Source organism: Teleopsis dalmanni, unplaced genomic scaffold (assembly GCF_002237135.1).
Source record: "Teleopsis dalmanni isolate 2A unplaced genomic scaffold, ASM223713v2 unscaffolded_contig_0128, whole genome shotgun sequence".
In the NCBI taxonomy this organism is placed as follows: Eukaryota; Metazoa; Arthropoda; class Insecta; order Diptera; family Diopsidae; genus Teleopsis; species Teleopsis dalmanni.
The window spans coordinates 1-18,820 of NW_024031510.1; the positions used below are offsets into that span (position 1 = coordinate 1).

The window sequence follows — 18,820 nt, forward strand, 5'->3', positions numbered from 1 at the left end:
ATGTAAAATTAACTCTCATCGGAGAAAATAACTCATTTTCAGAACTTTATAGGTTTATTTATACGCTTTCTTGCAAAGCTTAATCATTTTATTCTATTATATCTGGATACGTATGGCTTCTTTCCTGCAATCAGGGTATAATACATGCATTTCTTCAAAATTTTCCGCAGAGTTTTAGGACATATTTTGTTTTCAAGTATTTCGGCAATATGTTCAGCTAGTTTGAAGGCTGTTACTCTTGCATTTACTTTCACCTGGTTGATTATGCTACGTCTTTCTCTATTTGGGGCGGCGAGTGCGAAGTTTAGAAACGTAAGTACTGGTCTATTTGAAGTTATTTGTAATTCTCTGCACAGATGAATATTGACGACCAATATCTTCAGCAATTTTTCTTTGGTTTACGTCATCTTTCTAAAATTTAACAGTTATTTGTCGCTCACTAAAACTAATTTCACGTCTTTTATTTTATATTGTAAAAATTTATTGCTTATATAAAAAAATATTATTAAATGATTAATTTTTAGACTCTTTAGGAAGTCAGCTAATAATTAAATATCATTTAATGACACTTTTATGCTTGCAAGCGAATTTAAATTAGCGGTAAATGTAAATATTAAGAAATATCCGTAGACTTTTTCTACTTCCAAAATTGCTACTTTTGCATATAATTGTGTTTAATTTTTTTTTAAAGAATAACTGTTTAGTTTTTATATTGGAACTTTATTGTTGTTTCCTTGGTTAAAATAAATCAGGAAATAAAAATGAATTTGAGTAAAAATTAAAAAAGTTATGCGTAATTTAAGAAAAATTCTGTGAATATCCGTAGACTTTTTCTACTATGTGTATATTTCCTGAGTTACTTGAATGGAAAATATATATCTATGGTTAGAGATACTTGTCTTGATTCGTACTTAGTTGTTGTCACTTATATTCTTTTTATCCTTGTTAGCTTAATGTGGTGTTGTTATTTATATTGTTTTTTTGAATCAGATTGCTTATCCCCCATGTTTAATATAAACCGTTGATATAATACGAAGAGTCGCTAAAGGAGTTGTTAGGATGTCCAAATTCTACTTTATTTTTAATATTTTCTACATTTTCTTGAAACCGTTTACTAAATTTATAACATAAATAATGTAGTTATTGTTAATATTCTTGATAAACTAAGCATCGCAGTTACCTGATAGTGAGGCAGTATATAAAAAAGCACCCAACTCAATAAACAAGACGTCGCGCATATAATTTAAAAATTCTCATTACTTTTCGATTAAATGTCATATTGCACATATTAAATTTTTTTAATATAAGTTGTAAAAGAAGAATTAAAATGAAAAGAACAAACTTTTGAATTTTCAGCAATTCTCAAGCAAATTATAAAAAGTGATATTGCTTTTTTAAATCAGACAATTGTACTGATTAATTCTTTAATACAGAAGCTCTGTCGAAGATGGTAGACTTCCCTTACCTAGGGGAGTTTCCATTATATTATTATAAAGGACTCTCCTACCATTAACACATTATATATTAAACAAATAATATTACCAGTCAAAACTGGAATCGCACTGGCTTTATACTAAAACCACTTCTTAAAACATAAATATATATAATTTAACATTTTAGTGTTAATTATGATATATGACATATTTTGACTTATATCATTTATACAAAAGTAAAACTAAAAGTTCTACGTTAATTAATTAGAATTAACCACAATTAATTTTTAATTAAATTTAATGAATTCCGACAAAATTTGCTTATTTCTGTGAATAAGATCATTCATTCATCTATTCTTTAAAATCTAGATATTTACTGATATTACAAATTATTATCGATGCATTTATAAATAATTGAAGTAAAACTAATAAACTTTTATTGTCACTAAAATCGGCGCAATCAATTCTATAATTCAATATATCTGTAGTTATTTTACGTTTTGAACTTTTCTGTTGTATATAAATATTAAAAACGGCAAAAAAGTCTGAAGTAAAAATTGAATAAAAATACTTTGTAGGCGTTTCTGCATATAAAGCAAACATTAAACCAAGATAAACTTTGCAATTGTCTGTTTCAGACAATCTGTGATTTAAAAACTCCTACAGGTCAAACGAAGACATCAATTACTTCGGCGCAAGGCAAAGGATATTAAACACTGTTAAAGAAGTACCCACTACAAAAGCAAAATCTGAATAAAAAAAATTATGCATTACATGCATATTGATGCACTGCATCAAGTAACCTCTCAATTTATGTGCTTATGCCATTTAAACACATAAAGCGAACTATCCGAAATAATTTCAAAATAAAAAAGAAACAAATATGTCGATACTCATAGCAGTCGCACATGCTCCTTCCTCGTCATCATCCATTGAGGCGCTTATGCACTTCATGCGTTGATTGTTTTATTATGATGATGTTAAATTACAATAATCCAGCAGTTGAATCGTAATCGCATTTGTGTGGGTTGTCGTCATCATAGCCATCTGTGCCTTTGGTAACTGCAACTGCTCCGGCAGCATAAGGAAAGCAGCAATCTCATTGCTATGCTGTTCCATGTTTGCTGTAGCAATTCAACAAAAGAAATTTTAAGATTTCTATATAACTTATTTTTTTAGTACATAACACATGCATATTTTTTTGTCATTATCTACTAAAGATACGGTTACGTTATGGAAGATATCTCTTTAGATATGATACTCTTATAATTTTAATATCGAATTCGTTAAAGTTCATAATTTTTCTTTTTAATAATAATATTTTGTGATATTAAAAAGTAAAATCTGAATTAGAAACAAATTGCAATCACTTACTTAATATTTTTTTTTTTTTATTTATATAGTTTTTCGGCGTAACATAGGCTATTAAAACATTCGATATTAGTTATAATTTTAATTAAAATAATAAATTTAATAATTTCCGTTTCAAACTGTCCGACAGTTTGTGTGTGTGGGTGAATGATACTGATTTTCTTTTTATTTTTTTCAAATAAAAAAAATTTATTACATTAGCATAGATTTCAATATATTTGAAAAATTAAACTGGATATATATACATTTGCTTAATAATTAGAATAGAGGAAAAAGGTATTTTTCTTATTAATTGTAGCTGTGCTTAAAGCAAAAATGCCAAGATTTAAGAATTGAATAAACAACAAAATATTTTTGGGCAATACGCAAGAACTTTACTTTATTCGGAAGTTCCAACATATTTCACATGGAACAAAACTTTAAAAAAGTGGCAGCCACGTAAACGAGGTGTTGCAGTCAATGGTTATCCAGGATTATTTTCAGCAAACACACTGGGTCGTTTATATACTGTTCATCCAAAACAACGAGTGTTTTTTTTTAAGACTGCTTTTAATAAATGTACGCGGTCCAACATCGTATGAGTATTTGAGAACTGTCAATGGTCAGCTATACAATACATCTCATGATGCATGTAGAGAATTGCAATTGCTGGAAAGCGATAATCATTGAGACATTACGCTCCGGCATGCAGTATTAAGTTCTTTTCCACATCAAATTCGTCAATTATTCGCCATATTGTTGACAACATGTTTTCTAAATAATCCCAAAGAATTGTGGGAAAAATATAAATGCTCAATGAGTGAAGATATACTACATAGACATAGAACAACAAATCATGACTTAAATATTCAATTCAATCGTGAAATTTATAACGAAGCTTTGATTATGATCGAAGACTTATGTTTACTTATATCAAATCAACCACTTAAATTATTAGGATTGTATTCGCCAAATCGTTTGGCAACTGATATGCAGCGCGAACTTCAGTATAGCTCTGAAGATTTGGTTGAATTTGTTACATGAAGCGAACAAATGTTAACACACCAACAAAAGCTCATTTATGATCGGGTTTCGAACGCAATTGCGGCAAAAGAAGGCGGCTTTTTTTTCTTGGATGCACCAGGTGGAACTGGAAAAACTTTCTTAATTTTAGTCATTTTTGCAAAGGTTAGGATGCAAGGTAATATCGCTTTAGCACTTGCATCATCTGGAACCGCTGCGACATTGTTAGATGGTGGTAGAACAGCCCATTCGGCACTAAAGTTGCCACTAAACATACATTCATGTGAAAATGCACTATGCAATATAAAAAAACATTCCAATATGGCTAAAGTACTTCAAAAATGTCACATCATTGTTTGGGATGAATGCACAATGGCACATAAGTATTCATTGGAAGCATTAAATCGAACACTTAAAGATTTAAATGCCAACGATAGACTTTTTGGAGGCGCTTTAATTTTATTGGCAGGTGATTTTAGACAAACATTGCCAGTTATTCCACGTTCAACCTATGCTGATGAAGTCAATGCTTGCCTCAAATCATATATTTTGTGGCGAAATGTCCATATATTGCGACTTACCGAAATCATGCGTGTTGGACTACAGAGGGATTTAGCTGCAGAACTATTTGCCAAACAATTGATGGATATTGGTAATGGAAACGTAAGTCTTCATGAAAATACGCACTTTATTAAATTGCCAGAAAATTTTTGTAAAATTGTTAATTCGAAAGAGGAATTAATAGAAAGCGTATTTCCTCACATATATCAAAATTTTCAGAACCATCAGTGGCTTCAAAGTAGAGCGATTCTGGCTGCCAAGAACTTAGATGTCGATGAAATCAATTCCAAAATTCAAGCTATGCTACCTGGTAATTTAATTTCGTTAAAATCCATCGACACAGTGGTAGATGAAAACGAGATTGTGAATTATCCCACTGATTTCTTAAATTCGCTTGATTTGCCAGAACTACCACCACACAATTTAGTTTTAAAAGTTGGTTCACCAATCATTTTATTACACAATCTAAACCCACCAAAATTATGTAATGGAACAAGATTAGTAATTAAAGGAATTATGGGGAATTTAATTGAATCAACAATATTAAGTGGAAAATTCAGAGGAGAAAATATATTACTTCCACGCATACCAATTATACCAACCGATGTTCCAATTCAATTCAAACGATTGCAATTTCCAATTCGTTTAGCATTTGCGATGACAATTAATAAATCTCAATGTCAAACATTAAAAGTATGTGGACTGAATTTGGAAAATACATGTTTTTCGCATGGGCAACTATATGTTGCATGTTCCCGTATTGGAAAACCTTCTGATCTATATATGTATATACGGTCAAAATGGCTTAACAAAAAATATTGTTCATGATTTATTTTAAGATAACATGTAATCTAAACGTGTAATCTAACGAGCCAATAAATAAATATATTAAATAGGTCTGAACTATGGACCTGAAAATCATATTATATATATTTAGAATTAAATCAAGAACGCGAGAAACTATTAAATTCAAATTCATGCAAAATTGTTATATTATTCTGTTTAATGAATTATTTTTATTTAGACATATTGAATTAATTGCTGCAAGTTAATTGCTAGACTCATTAAATTTGATGAATGTTACCAATATATGAATGAGCTACAATTCAGTTTGGGCAATGAAGCGTAAAACGAAAACATTGGACCCACTTTAATTTTAAAACAGCAAAAAAACACAAGTGCAAAAAAAGATTTAATGATTAATAAGTTTATTTAACACTTACTTTTGTCTCAATGTCGTTTGTATATTTCTTATCCAAATGCACCTTTATATATAATTTGGGTGCCATCCAATTTGGCACGAATACGTTTGCCTACGATCTCTGCTGAAAACACTAAATCTTCTAAAATAAAATACACAGCAGTTAAACTACGCGAACGGATTATTGCACCGTCTTGTTTTTACGAAAACTTTGTAGTTACTCGTTCACTATCTAAGTCTTTACGGTGCTGATATAACTCTTCCTCTTCAAGTGGTCCTTGCAAACCCTTATGAAATATATTTCTCATCCACCAGAAACTCCATCTCGAAAATATATGAGCGGTTGAGTAGGGATTCTTTGGGCGTTCAATTTTTCTTCTAGTCCGATTCATGTTAAATTTCTTTATTTACAGTTACGTTTGATTATGATAAACCAAAAATGTAGTAATAAATTCGAAGTTCAAGAAATGAAGATAACCGACACGAGCACCACTCAATATGGTAAATGCAACAAAAATTTCTTAAATCGTGAATAACAGTAAATAACAATGCAAAAAATTTACAACACTTTTTCAATGTTACAACAAAACTTTATAGACAATGTACGATAATCACGCGTACTCGTTCTCGTATTCGTACAACAGAAATTATTTTCAAATAATTCCTTATGCAAATCATGCAAAATTGTTATATTATTCTGTTTAATGAATTATTATTATTAAGACATATTGAATTAATTGCTGCAAGTTAATTGCTACACTCATTAAATTTGATGAATGTTACCAATATATGAATAAGCTACAATTCAGTTTGAGCAATGAAGCGTAAACGAAACATTGGACCACTAATTTTAAACAGCAAAAAACACAAGCGCAAAAAAAGATTTAATGAAATAAGTGTTATTTAACACTTACTTTGTGCTCAATGGTCGTTTGTAGATTCTTATCCAAATGCACCTTTATAATTTGGGTGCCATCCAATTTGCCACAAATACATTTGCCTACGATCTCTGCTGGAAACACTAAATCTTCTAAAATAAAATACACAGCAGTTAAACTACGCGAACGGATTATTGCACAGTCTTGTTTTTACGAAAACTTTGTAGTTACTCGTTCACTATCTAAGTCTTTACGGTGCTGATATAAGTCTTCCTCTTCAAGTGGTCCTTGCAAACCCTTATGAAATATTTTTCTCATCCACCAGAAACTCCATCTCGAAAATATATGAGCGGTTGAGTAGGGATTCTTTGGGCGTTCAATTTTTCTTCTAGTCCGATTCATGTTAAATTGTAGTAATAAATTCGAAGTTCAAGAAATGAAGATAACCGACACGAGCACCACTCAATATGATAAATGCAACAAAAATTTTTTAAATCGTGAATAACAGTAAATAGCAAATGCAAAAAATTTACAACACTTTTTCAATGTTACAACAAAACTTTATAGACAATGTACGGTAATTACGCGTTCTCGTATTCGTACAACAGAAATTATTTTCAAATAATTCCTTATGCAAATCATGCAAAATTGTTATATTATTCTGTTTAATGAATTATTATTATTTAGACATATTGAATTAATTGCTGCAAATTAATTGCTACACTCATTAAATTTGATGAATGTTACCAATATATGAATGAGCTACAATTCAGTTTGAGCAATGAAGCGTAAAACGAAACATTGGACCACTAATTTTAAACAGCAAAAAACACAAGTGCAAAATAAGATTTAATGAAATAAATAACACTTACTTTGTGCTCAATGGTCGTTTGCGGGTTGGTTTTGGCAAAATCTTGCGTTCTCCTATCACTACAACATGCTTTCCAGAGAACTTTTTTTCAAGTTCACGCACCAAAATAATTTGTATCTTTTGAAAAGTTTTTTGTTGTGGAATTGGTACATAAATTATAACAGCCTACAACAACAAAATAACAATATTAATGAAACTAAGTTTTAAAAAATGTGCATACCTTTTTAGTACCGAATTCAATTTCAAGGGCTCGAGTTATGTGCAAATCTCTCAAATAAGGTTTTAAGTCGCTATTTGCTTCAAGTTCCGAAAGTGCTTGAGCAATCGACTTTTCGAAATCATCTGGCTCTATACCGCCTGGTTTCACTATTTTCGAACCAATCATCTGCAAAATAATTTGTATAAACAATAAATTAAGAAACAATAAAACGATTTCCTTTCATCGCTATAGAATTAAAAACATCAACACAATCTGAAAGCATCCTCGCAATTAAATGTTAATTTATTCCAAAAATAAAGTCAACTTCTTAACGTTTATTACCACAAATTTTTATTTCTTAAAGTGAGTTTAAACGTTCAGATTGGTTTTTTTTTACCCTATTGCAAAATTAGCCCATCCTTGGTCAAAAGTTTTGACAGAAAGGAAGTACATTTTTGCCACTGAACAATAAATTAACACAACACAAGTGCAAAATAAGATTTAATGAAATAAATAACACTTACTTTGTGCTCAATGGTCGTTTGTTGGTTCTTATCCAAATGCACCTTTATCAATTGGGTGCCATCCAATTTGACACGAATACGTTTGCCTACAAACACTAAATCTTCTAAAATAGCTTCATACACAGCATCATACACCAACAAATTGAATGGCTCGAAGTGTAACATTAAATCGCCTCAAAAGTTGACGTGTATAAGAGTAATTAAGGAAAAATTATAGAAAAATGTTTAACAAAATGGAAACTGCCTTGAAGGCAAATATTGCAAAAAATCACAAAAATTCAAACAAATATTGCTAAATTAAATTTTTATTTACAATACTATCGCTATTGTTATGTCAAGAAATGTTTAGCAAAAATATGAAACCATAGTAAAACAAACAACAATTTCCACACAACTTATATATTACAAAAACATATTCAGAAAATACACTTACAAAAATTATTTTATATAAAAAAAATATTTTTCTATTTTCTGTTAAAAGTAAAGAAAATGTGTTGGAAACACAGCATTTTCGCTAACCACTTTTCACACGAACTGATTATTACCGCGTCTTATTTGCACGAACCGCCGACACAGACTAATTCTCATTTCACAAGCGTCATCGCATTTAATCTCTCTAAGAATACAGCAAAATTATTCTCTTTAATTATTGTTATATTTGTAGCATGCCCTTATTGCCTTTGTGTTACTTGCGTACTTATGTATTTGCTCCTCTCTATTGTAGTGTTTTGGAATTTTGTTTACCACATATCCGCAGTTGATGGTGTTAGTATTTAATATGGAGTATGCAGGGTTTTTTTAGTTTTATTATAAGATAATAATCAAAACATGATTTGAAATGCACAGGGTCATTCACTAAAAGAGATGGAAATTTTTTAATATTATATATTTATTGTTTCTTTTATATGTTTATTAGGGGTGTTCAGGCAACTGATTAGTTGCTTAGTTGATTTAAAAACTTCATATAAAAAAATTTTAGCATTTTGATGTTAATCAGTTGCTTGAACGACCCAAAATGCGTGATCTGATTAGTTTGTTGTGTGTAAATGGCTTGGCAGCACTCGCATCAACAGCAAAAGCGAAATTTCTATACAAAAGTTCATTTTAAGTTATTATTACTGCACTTGGTACTGGCAGCACCATTAATCAAATTTGTACTAATATGAGAATCACCGATATAGTTGATTCTCTGCTTAGTTTCAATTTTGTGTGCAAATTTTTGTTGTAATCAACTATCAAGCAACTAATCAGTTGCCTGAATACCCCTAATGTGTTTTTAAATTATTATTGAATATATTATATTTTTATTGTATGTTTCATATGTTTTATGTGTTTTTATATTAATATTATATATATTAAATTTTTATTGTATATTTTATATGTTTATTGTGTTGTTATATTATTATTGAATATATAATAAATATATCATGCTTTCGGTGATGATAACGGGTAAATGGTGTACTGTAGAAATTAACTTCTTAAGCAAAAAATTTACGCATTAATAAAATAAAACCTTTGCATTTATTTTAATGCATAACCCTGTAAATTTCTAATCAATTTGCCTTTGATTACCAACACAATAGGTTTTGTACAAAATTTTAAAGAAAACATAACATATGTATACCATATTAATGGGCACACAAGTACACATACACAGTTATTAGTATGCCTACGAATGGAATCATAGGGAAAAAAAACCTAATGTGATGAGCAGACGGAGAAACGGCACCAACCCATCTTCTCTTCTTCATTCTTATTGCACACTCCAAAAGATTTTGTGTTAAAGAGTATGTGAGGCAATATTTCTGAACATGATGCCTGGTTTGTTTTTTGTATATTTTTCATGAAATATTTGATTTGTTTTCTGTACAGTTTTGATTACTGTAGTTCTCTCATATTATTACTTATTATTTTTAAAGCATTTCATTATTGGCGCCGTAATACTTGCCTACTTGAGTCCTTTAATCGCTGTGTCGTGTTTCGCAGTAATAGCATGCCTACGATGGTAGTCATAGATTAAAAAACCAAAACAAAAAACAAAACATAATTTGAAGAGCACAGGGTCATCCATTAAAAAAGATGGATTTTTTTAATATCATATATTTATTCCTTCTTTTATATACACACAGCAGAAGAAGTCTGCGGTCACCCACACCATTTTTTATTAAATTTCGGATAATTTTTTTAATTTTTACTCAAATTGATATTTGTTTTCTGATTTATTTTAACCAAAGAAACAACAATAAAGTTTAAACATAAACAATTAACAGTTATTCTTAAAAAAAAAAAAATTAAACACAATTAAATGCAAAAACAACAATTTTCAAAGCAGAAAAAGTTTGCGGTCTCTTATTAATATTTAATAATATTTTAATTAAAACAATTAAAATTCACAGAAACTTACAATTTAATAGCCTGTGGAATAACCTCTGCGTTTAATACCCTCTTTTAGACGTTTTTGTATGGACTTAACCAGTTTTGTAGTATCCTGTGCTATAAAAGCAGTATAGAAGAGTCATGATCGAATTATTAGCGATGGAAATTAAATGGAAATTTCAACAGATTAATATTTTTGTTTGTGTTTTGCTATAAGCCAACGAGTATGGATTTCTTCTTTTTGTTTTCGTTTTAAGGGAATATGTACGCATTATTTCTTTGTTGGTGCAAGCATGTTGACATGCTTTCCAGTTGCATTAGCAATGTGTTCGACTAATTTTAAGGCACTTACTTTCGGATTTTTGTTAACTTCTTTTAAAACCAAGCTGACATCCCTACGTATGAGTATCCTTGGGCGGCCACTGCGAGGTTTATTTTCAGGAGAACCAGTATTTTTATAATTTCTTATTATCGTCTGAACTGTTGATCGAGTCAAATTTACTAATTTTGATATTTTCTCCATAAGGTTTTTTTTCATTTCTATGCTTAATAACCAGATTTCGCATATCACTTGAAATTCTTTTCGTGGACCCATCGTGTCAATTAAATACCACTCTCAAAGCACAACTAAGTGCATTATATAAATGTATGACTCATGTCACAAGCATGAAATATGAAAAACGGTACTTTCCCGTTTAACATTTAAATTACTGTCGACTATATCTAACAATCAATGAAGTGTATGTAGACTTTTGTCAATGATTTTTTTAGGTTTTTTTCGAATAACTTTGTTAATTTATATTGATGAATGGATTTTCTTTTGTTTATTATTATTAAAAAACAGTTCTAAACAAAACTGTATCATTACTTTTTTCTATTATGTCCTTGGATTTACGAGCTAGCAAAAATGGGGGGTGTATGTAGAGTTTTGTCGCTGACTGTAATTTATACCCATCATCAGTATTCAATATTTTTTATTAGTCAAACATACATACATATGTATATCAAACTGAAACTGAAGCTGAATTTTTTAACAAATTTCGTTTCATCATTATTGCAATTATTAACAAAATTTGAAGTTAACAGGGTCATCTATTAAAGAATATGGATTTTGACTAAAAAATTTATTAAATAAAATATACATATGTATGTATTTTACATGACGACTTTGATTTTTTTAACAATATTGACCATGAAATTACGGGACTTTATTTACATCAATAATCTTTTGATGTAAACAAAGTCCCGCAAGCAGAGTGACAAAAAAATTTAACAAAACAAATTTCTAATTGTTGTTTACATTGCAATGAAATTTAATAAAAATACCTACATAACATAAAAAATGCGTGTGCAATATTTTCCTTAAATTTGTTTATGCACGCCAACAAAAGAAATAGTTACTACAAATTTAACAAATTTTTGCTAGTAACAAAAAAATAATCAATACTAAATTGTTCTTATATTCTTCATTTTATTTATTCTACTCTAAATGATTTTGTATGAAAGAGTATGTGAGGCAATATTTCTGAAAATGATGCATGGCTTTGTTTTTGTATATTTTTCCTAAAATATTTCCTAAAATATTTTTCTGAAATATTCATATATACATATGGTATGTACATACATATATGAATCACAAAAAATCACGTTTGACTGATTTGTTTAGAAAAATGAATAAGGATAATAATGGTTTAATACCACGTGCCGAATTCATATATGGAATAATAAGTACGATTATTTATATAATGTAGAATAACTAAATAATGTAGAATACCTATTATTTATTTTTTAAAGAATTTGACACTTCTCGAATGGAAATGGGTGCACTGGCAGATCTTTTTGATCGTAATGGTGGAGACCCGATTGGCAAGAACGCAAACCAGCAACTGATTCAGATAAAAGACATGATGAAGTTAAACGCCTTGTTATCCTTTGCACATGTCGACAATAATTCCGCGTATTTCAAGTTGGCGAAGGGAAATATAGGATTCGTAAAATACTATTTATCGGATCTTAAAGCTTAATACTCCATCTTCTTTTTAAAATAATATTATTTTTGTATAAAACAGTTTGGCGACTCGACTCTCAAAAATTACGTTTGGTGCGAATATTGCGTAGCACAGTTATGGTTCGTGTAGGTGGCGGCTGGCTTGCACTTGATGAGTTCTTATAAAAAATTTTCCTTGTCGCGGTAAGTAAATAGTTAAGAATTTTGTACTTTCTCATATTGAATAAACATAATTAAAATATTCATATGCTTATAATTAAAACATTGAACAATGTACAATTTTACTATGAAAGCATGTTAATGCTTGTTATGTAAATGTAATAATAATGTTATATTACGCTAAAGAAATGTTTTAATTATAAACATATGAATATTTTAATTATGTTTATTCAATATGAGAAAGTACAAAATTCTTAACTATTTACTTACCGCGACAAGGAAAATTTTTTATAAGAACTCATCAAGTGCAAGCCAGCCGCCACCTACACGAACCATAACTGTGCTACGCAATATTCGCACCAAACGTAATTTTTGAGAGTCGAGTCGCCAAACTGTTTTATACAAAAATAATATTGTTTTAAAAAGAAGATGGAGTATTAAGCTTTAAGATCCGATAATTAGTATTTTACGAACCCTATATTTCCCTTCGCCAACTTGAAATACGCGGAATTATTGTCGACATGTGCAAAGGATAACAAGGCGTTTAACTTCATCATGTATTTTATCTGAATCAGTTGCTGGTTTGCGTTCTTGCCAATCGGGTCTCCACCATTACGATCAAAAAGATCTGCCACTGCACCCATTTCCATTCGAGAAGTGTCAAATTCTTTAAAAAATTAATAATAGGTATTCTACATTATTTAGTTATTCTACATCATATAAATACTCGTAAAACCATTATTATCCTTATTCATTTTTCTAAACAAATCAGTCAAACGTGATTTTTTGTGATTCATATATGTATGTACATACCATATGTATATATGAATATTTCAGGAAAAATATTTTAGAAAATATTTTAGGAAAAATATACAAAAACAAAGCCATGCATCATTTTCAGAAATATTGCCTCACATACTCTTTCATACAAAATCATTTAGAGTAGAATAAATAAAATGAAGAATATAAGAACAATTTAGTATTGATTATTTATTTGTTACTACAAAAATTTGTTAAATTTGTAGTAACTATTTCTTTTGTTGGCCTGTATAAACAAATTTAAGGAAAATATTGCACACGCATTTTTTATGTTATGTAGGTATTTTTATTAAATTTCATTGCAATGTAAACAACAATTAGAAATTTGTTTTGTTAAATTTTTTTGTCACTCTGCTTGCGGGACTTTGTTTACAACAAAAGATTATTGATGTAAATAAAGTCCCGTAATTTCATGGTCAATATTGTTAAAAAAATCAAAGTCGTCATGTAAAATACATACATATGTATATTTTATTTAATAAATTTTTTAGTCAAAATCCATATTTTTTAATAGATGACCCTGTTAACTTCAAATTTTGTTAATAATTGCAATAATGATGAAACGAAATTTGTTAAAAAATTCAGCTTCAGTTTCTGTTTGAAGGATATATGTATGTATGTTTGACTAATAAAAAATATTGAATACTGATAATGGGTATAAATTACATAAAGAATATTGTTCAGTGTTCAATTCATTTTAGTTTATTTAATAATACTTAGAAGACACAGTTATTTTGCACACATCATTATTTTTGATTTCAGTTATTATTTAACGTGCTAATATTCTACATTAGCGGTTTTACAAATAAAGTAAATATAACAAATACAACTTTTGTTTTATATACATATGTATGTACATAAATAAGGTATATATAACATTACACAAATAAATAATATAAAAACACAATAAACATATAAAACATACATTAAAATATTATGTATTCAATAATTATTTAAAAACACAATAAACATATAAAAGAAACAATAAAAATATCTTATTAATAAAATCCATCTTATTTAATGGATGACCCTGTGCGCTTCAAATCATGTTTGGTTTTGGTTTTTTCGTCTATGACTACAACCGTACGCACGCTATAACTGTAAACAGGACAAGAAAGGGAAGCAAGGGCTCAAGTAGGCAACTAAAGTGGCCTTTAGACATCAACGCGCGTTGACAAACACACGAAGTCTTCTCTCTCCATTACACATTAAATTTACCAACAATTTTTTAAACACGCCTCCAGCAAAGAATGCAAAATTTGTTCACTCATCAGTATTAAAGCAATCGCTGAAGTGTCGACAGCGGCTGCTATGCGTAATTTCCTTGCGAAAAATGATGTTTTACATTTAATTTATAATTTTAATTTATATATTTATATTTATTTTTATGATTTCAATTTATATATTTATTTTTATATATATTATATTTTATATAATTTAATTTTTTTTTTTGGTATTTTTTAGTATTTTTTGTATTTTTATTTTATTTTAAATTTTCCGTAGGTGTACAATGCAATTAATATTTAAAACAAAATTTTTATTGTAATTTAATGTTTGGTTATTTTTTTTAGCCCAAGGTTATTAATATTTTAATTCTTCTTAATAAAATGTTTTGGAAATTAAAAATTTTTACCTAGGTAGAAAATACAAATATTTAAAATTAAATTTATTCATATTTGCAAAGCATCGCATGCTAACGACAAATCATGCGTGCATTTAAACGATGTTTACGCTTCCATTTCTCAAAATAAATAAAATTTTGCATGCCGACCAAATCCGACTGTATATGCAAAAACACGAGCGTGGTTGAAGAAATATCACATTTCTTAAAATTTCAAATGTTACTATTACACAAACAAATTTCGCATTTCACAAAGTAGGAGAAAAGTAGGAGAAAAAAATTCTCATGTGAGAGCGATTTTTTAGTATATTTGTTGTTTTATCTGGGGCGTGTTTAAAAAATTTTTTAAAAATTGTTTGTGTAATGGCAAGCGCGCGTTGACAACGAACGTTGCTGTCTAATGGGCCCTTAAACGACGCCAATAATTAAATGCTTGAAAAATAAGAAGTAATAATTTCAAAGAATTTATGCACTGCCTGTGGAGAAAACCAATCAAATATTTTGTGAAAAATATATAAAAACAAAACCATGCATCATCTTCAGAAATATTGCCTCACATACTCTTTCATACAAATCTTTTAGAGTGTGCAATAAGAATGAAGAAGAGAAGATGGGTTGGTGCCGTTTCTCCGTCTGCTCGTCACATTAGGTTTTTTCCGCTATGATACTATTCGTAGGCATACTAATAACTGTGCATGGGTGTATGGGTGCGCATTAATATGATATATGTACATGTTTTCTTTAAATATTTGTACAAAACCTATTGTGCTGGTAATCTAAGGCAAATTGATTTGAAGTTTACAGGGTTATGCATTAAAATATGTGGAAGCGTTTTTATATTATGCAGTTATTTTTATATGTATGTTTTCTTGAATTTTTTTGTCACTATGCTTGTGGGACTTTGTTTACATCAAATTATTATTAATGTAAATAAAGACCCGTAATTTCATGTTCAATTTGTTGAAAAAATCATGGTCGTCATGTAAAATACATACATATGTATATATAATTTAATAAATTTTTTAGTTAAAATCCATTTTTTTTAATACATGACCCTGTTAACTTTAAATTTAGTATTGATTATTTGTTTGTTGCTAGCAAAAATTTGTTAAATTTGTAGTAACTATTTCTTTTGTTGGCCTGTATAAACAAATTTAAGGAAAATATTGCACACGCATTTTTTATGTTATGTAGGTATTTTTATTAAATTTCATTGCAATGTAAACAACAATTAGAAATTTTTCTTGAATTTTTTTGTCACTCTGTTTGCGGGACTTTGTTTACATCAAGAGATTATTGATGTAAATAAAGTCCCGTAATTTCATGTTCAATAATGTTAAAAAATCAAAGTCGTCATGTAAATTACATATTTTTAATTTAATCAAGTTGTTTACAGTTTTATTTTTACTGAATTCAAAAAATAATACATATTGAAAATTTGATCCTACAGGCGAAATATAAGTGGCAGTTTAACACCATCGGGCATGCAAACCCCAAGAAAGAGTTCAGCTGAGCCAACATTTAGTTCAACGATGCGCAGAACTTCTCGTGGTACTACACCAGTCGAAAAACGTGAACCATTCAGACTTTAGAGTATATTTCAAATGTTTGAATAATACTTCTTAAACGAGTCCCAGAGAACATCGAATTGAAATCGCACAAATAGATGCTTACACATACCATAACAAATCTACAGTTTTACAGTAATATAAAATAAACAAAAATAAGCAGATATTTTTATTTTAAATTTTAAAAATATATGTATGTATGTATTTTGAAGAGGAAGTCTCATATATTTACAAAAATATAGTCAGAAATACCAGTCTTGAACTGTATAAAATACAAAAATCGAAATTCAATAATCTTTATTCAAGTAACGTCCTAACATTTTGTAAATATTATATACATTAATAATTAAATTAAATAGAAGTGATTCTGTTATCATTGTATTTAATTAACAAAAAAAAATTCGAATCGAACCTTATGTTGTTGTATGAATTTTTAAAATCGCCAGTTTAATTTGAAATGCAACTTCATAAATAAATATTAACAATAATAATAAAAATATTACGCAAATGAAATTCTTTAAAAATGTATATCAATTACACACGAAATAATATATAGTAAAATTTATGTACTAATAGTGATTATTATAACTTTTTATTAACTTACTTTTAGGATATACTAATTAATTTTTTGTTTATGTTGTTTTTTACTTTTAATAATTTTTATACCATTATAAATATTGTAAATTACTGATACCAAATTACTAGGCAGTAATTTTGTAAAAACCTAATTAAACTAAAATAAATTTAATCGAAATTATTAACAAAAAATATTTTTATATGTATGTGTTTGTATTTATTTAAAAATAACAAGGATAATTATATTCAAAGATACCAACATAGATACTTAAGTTTTTATTTAAGTATTGATATTGAAACAGAATTTTTATTTTTTTTTTTACTTCAGAAAATATTTAAATACAATTAATGCGTTCAAAGATTTTCTTGTATACTATTACTATATTGACTAATCTATTGTAATAATCATCTCAAAAGCATAGATGGCTACTTTGTTTGATATAGAGACAGCATAAAAATTAATTAAAAGGATTAAATAGGTAGGCAGTCCCCGAAATACTCTATGTAAACACAAATCACAAAATATTGGAACTCTGTTAGAAACATTTGACACTTAAAACTAATATTATATATGCTGTAAAAGATAATAGTGTCCTAAGTATACAACCTAACTGATGGAAAAAAAATTTTAATTTTAAATAAAATCAGAATTTTTTTATTTTATTGAAATTGAGGTATAAGTGTAACTCAATGAGGTAGATGCTCAAACTAGGCATTTAACTATCTAAGAAGTAAGTACAACAGTACAACAGTACAACAGTACAGGGAACAATTGAGATACATATGTATGTAAATGTGAGATTGTAAATGTTTTCTGCTTTCCGACAAAATTACCTTTTATATGCTTTTTGGCTACGAACCTTAAGTTTTAAATTAATCAACATATGTACCTACATATGTATTTGCAACTGTAATGTTTTAAATTCCCGAACCAAGTTATAAATTGGTTACATTACGGTTAGATCATTTATATTTTATTGAGATTATGTTTTACTGTTATCTGTAGATGTATTTTATGTGTTGTCACTGTCTTTGTGCACTAGGACTGACAAAGTAATATTTTAACAAAAATAACAAAAAACACCATCCATTCTTAACTTAATATTCTAGCTCAACATTAAATATTTATAAAAAGGAACGACTGCTTTATGTTGCGTAAGTTAATTCAAGAAGAAATACATATGTATCTTTTTTGTCTTTAAATATACATATGTATATCGTGAAGTTCATACGATTATTAACAGTAGAAGCATACAAGTAAGTGCAATGTAAATTCATAATAATATATGCTACAATTTTAATAAAATGAAAATGTATATGTATGTATGTATGTGGTCGGCAAAGAATTATATTACTTACATGTTCATATTAAAGAATAAAATAAAACGTAAATTATATATGTATGTATTCATAGATAATAAAAAATGGTAAAGGTACTAAAAACTAAAAGCTGTTAGATTACACGTTTCTATTAAGTTATATGCAAAATAAGTCATTTATTAAATAGCAGAAAATGCATTTTCAAAACTTGTTATACATGAACTCCAAAAAAATTTTAATTTCAAATTTATTGATTGTTTTCTGGCAGTTTATTAAAATAAAAAATTTATTTATTTGTTAAATGACCATTTTTGTGTTAATATATATGTGTAT

General features: G+C 28.3%; 2 protein-coding genes across 2 annotated transcripts; one reads left to right on the forward strand and one right to left on the reverse strand.

Moving 5' to 3' along the window:
• Positions 1-4,127: 4,127 nt before the first annotated feature.
• Positions 4,128-5,269, forward strand: LOC119663092 (ATP-dependent DNA helicase PIF1-like). The gene is made up of 2 exons (XM_038072758.1): positions 4,128-4,868; positions 5,264-5,269. Exons 1-2 carry the CDS (start codon positions 4,128-4,130, stop codon positions 5,267-5,269), a joined length of 747 nt encoding a protein of 248 aa, XP_037928686.1.
• A 1,216-nt stretch (positions 5,270-6,485) lies between these two features.
• Positions 6,486-7,923, reverse strand: LOC119663093 (40S ribosomal protein S7-like; the record flags this gene model as incomplete). Its single annotated transcript, XM_038072759.1, has 4 exons — positions 7,914-7,923; positions 7,538-7,702; positions 7,319-7,482; positions 6,486-6,624 (listed from the first exon to the last, which is right to left on the reverse strand). Coding segments are annotated over exons 2-4 (468 nt in total), but the record flags the coding sequence as incomplete, so codon positions are not given.
• Between the last annotated feature and the right edge of the window lie 10,897 nt (positions 7,924-18,820).